Genomic DNA, 2,242 nt, shown 5'->3' with positions numbered 1-2,242 from the left:
TGAATTGAAAAGCGGTTCTGATAGAGCCGGTTCTGAAGACCCGGTTGCTGCAGAGTGGTTTCTGTACTTGATCAGCCACTGGAACTGTTGGGGGTCGTCAGAGCAGCCGTAGTCCGTGGTCCAGGCGTGGCCGATGGTGAACTTGTGGAACTTCAACATGTCCATGACTCCCACCTCGGCAACCACGCAGCCGAACAGCTCCGGGCGCTGGATCATGCAGGCCGCTGGGAACAGAACCGCCATCATTTAATCCAAACACAGACGGGTCATTCTCCAGAACCTCCTGTAGAACCCCGGACTCACCGACCAACAGGCCTCCGTTAGAACCGCCGTTGATGGCGATGCGGCTGGCGGCGGTGTACTGCTCCTGGATCAGGAACTCGGCGGCGCTCTGGAAGTCATCGAAGCAGTTCTGCTTCTTCCCTAACGTTCCGGCTGCAGACAGGGAAGATGATCAGAGCGGGTCACCATGGTCGACCCGGTTCTGTGACGGCACCGGTACCTTTATGCCAGGTGAGGCCGTACTCTCCCCCCCCTCGGATGTTGGCCACGGCCAGGACCCCCCCCAGGTGTCGCACAAACAGCAGGTAGGCCACACTGCGTCAGGAAACAGAACTCAGAACCTGGTTCTGTTGGAACCAAACCAGCAGCTGATCCGGATCCAATGGGAACCAGCGTTCTACAAACAGAACCGGATCAGAACCGGCTGCAGTCACTCACTTGTAGTAAGGCTGGATGGACGCCTCAAAGCCTCCGTATCCGTACAGGAAGACCGGGTTGGTTCCGTCCCGCTTCAGGTCCTTGGAGTGAACCAGGAACATGGGAACCCTGGTTCCGTCTTTACTGGGATAGAAAACCTGAGAACCGGACCAGAACCGGACAGGACGAGATCAGACTAGTAGAACAACTCTAATGGCTCCGATTGGAGCAGAAAGAGACAGAACCAGAGGAAAGTTCTGAGGCCCAGAATACATCTGGTTCTGCTCAAAACTCCAACAGAACCCGAAGGAGGAGAACCTTTAGTCCGGCCTAAACGTCTGGTCCAGTTTTTATTAGAACCTGAACAGAACAGTTCCATCTTTATATCTAATGATGAAGACATGAACCCGTCGGAACAAACCGAACCGGGCCGTCCGTCCAGAACCTTCCTCACAGACTTCGTCATTCCAGTTCTGTGGAGTCTGTATTTTTCTCCTCCAGGTGGCGCCGTTCCCTCACTGATCACCCAACAGAACATCAAACCTCTGGAGGAACTGGACTTTCTGAGGCTCAGAACCAAACAGGCCTTTGGGTCGTCCGGTGCTGAAGTCCAGCCGGTCCTCCAGGCCGGGGGAGAAGAAGGAACATCTAAAGTTCTGCAGAGGAAACCGGACCTGAGGCCTCCTGGTTCTGACCCACCCACAGCAGAAGATCCTGGTCTTCAGAGAAGAACCTTCAGTTTAGGAGACGTTTCATGGCCCAAAGCCAGCAGAACCATCTGGATGGTTCCAACAGATCGGACCTTCAGCTGCAGAGCAGATTCCAGAGTTCTCCTCAGCTGGTTCTGACCCGACTAGTGCTGCAACTAAGGAGTAATAATCTGATAGTCTAAGGTTCCTTAACGTGTAATTTTACAGAATTAAACCAGATGAAACTAAACTAAGTTCTGGATCATCGAGCGGACGGACGGACGGACGTTTTTATCTCTAATGCAAAATGTTCTATATTTATTTATTATCTTGGTAAAATTCCTGCTGTCAGATAAAGGCAGGTTTCACAGTCTCTTCACAGAACAAAGTCCTCTTCACAGGAACCCTCAGAGCGGGAACCCTCAGAGTGGGAACCCTTAGAGCTGGAACCCTCAGAGCGGGAACACTTAGAGCGAGAACCCTCAGAGCTGGAACCCTTAGAGCTGGAACCCTCAGAACGGGAACCCTCAGAGCGGGAACCCTTAGAGCTGGAACTTTCAGAGTGGGAACCCTTAGAGCTGGAACCCTCAGAGCTGGAACCTTCAGAGCGGGAACCCTTAGAGCATGACCCTTTAGAGCGGGAACCCTTAGAGCTGGAACCCTCAGAACGAGAACCTAAAGAGCGAGAACCTAAAGAGCGGGACCCTGAGAGGACTCACCTGGCTGGTCCGGAAGTCCTCCTGGTCGATACCTTTGACCTCCCCCTCCCTGAAGACCCGGGGCTCCGGGTTGGAGGTGCTCAGGTCGCAGTGGTAGATGATTCCTAGAACACAGAAGCTGATGATACTGCGTTC

General features: G+C 53.4%; 1 protein-coding gene across 1 annotated transcript in view; it reads right to left on the bottom strand.

Annotated features, from left to right (window-relative positions):
* The window catches only part of LOC107094251 (prolyl endopeptidase-like), a 13,806-nt gene that overhangs the window by 1,307 nt on the left and 10,257 nt on the right, over positions 1-2,242 (bottom strand). Inside the window, exons 8-12 of the mRNA XM_015389769.1 lie at positions 2,108-2,235; positions 721-857; positions 503-597; positions 304-435; positions 68-224 (exon numbers count right to left, since the gene is read on the bottom strand). Of these exons, the coding sequence (XP_015245255.1) occupies positions 68-224; positions 304-435; positions 503-597; positions 721-857; positions 2,108-2,235 (649 nt within the window). The remainder of the gene's footprint in view (positions 1-67; positions 225-303; positions 436-502; positions 598-720; positions 858-2,107; positions 2,236-2,242) is intronic.

Source organism: Cyprinodon variegatus, unplaced genomic scaffold (genome assembly GCF_000732505.1).
Source record: "Cyprinodon variegatus isolate N-32 unplaced genomic scaffold, C_variegatus-1.0 Scaffold472, whole genome shotgun sequence".
Lineage (NCBI taxonomy): Eukaryota > Metazoa > Chordata > Actinopteri > Cyprinodontiformes > Cyprinodontidae > Cyprinodon > Cyprinodon variegatus.
This window is presented reverse-complemented; position numbering and strand designations above follow the sequence as displayed.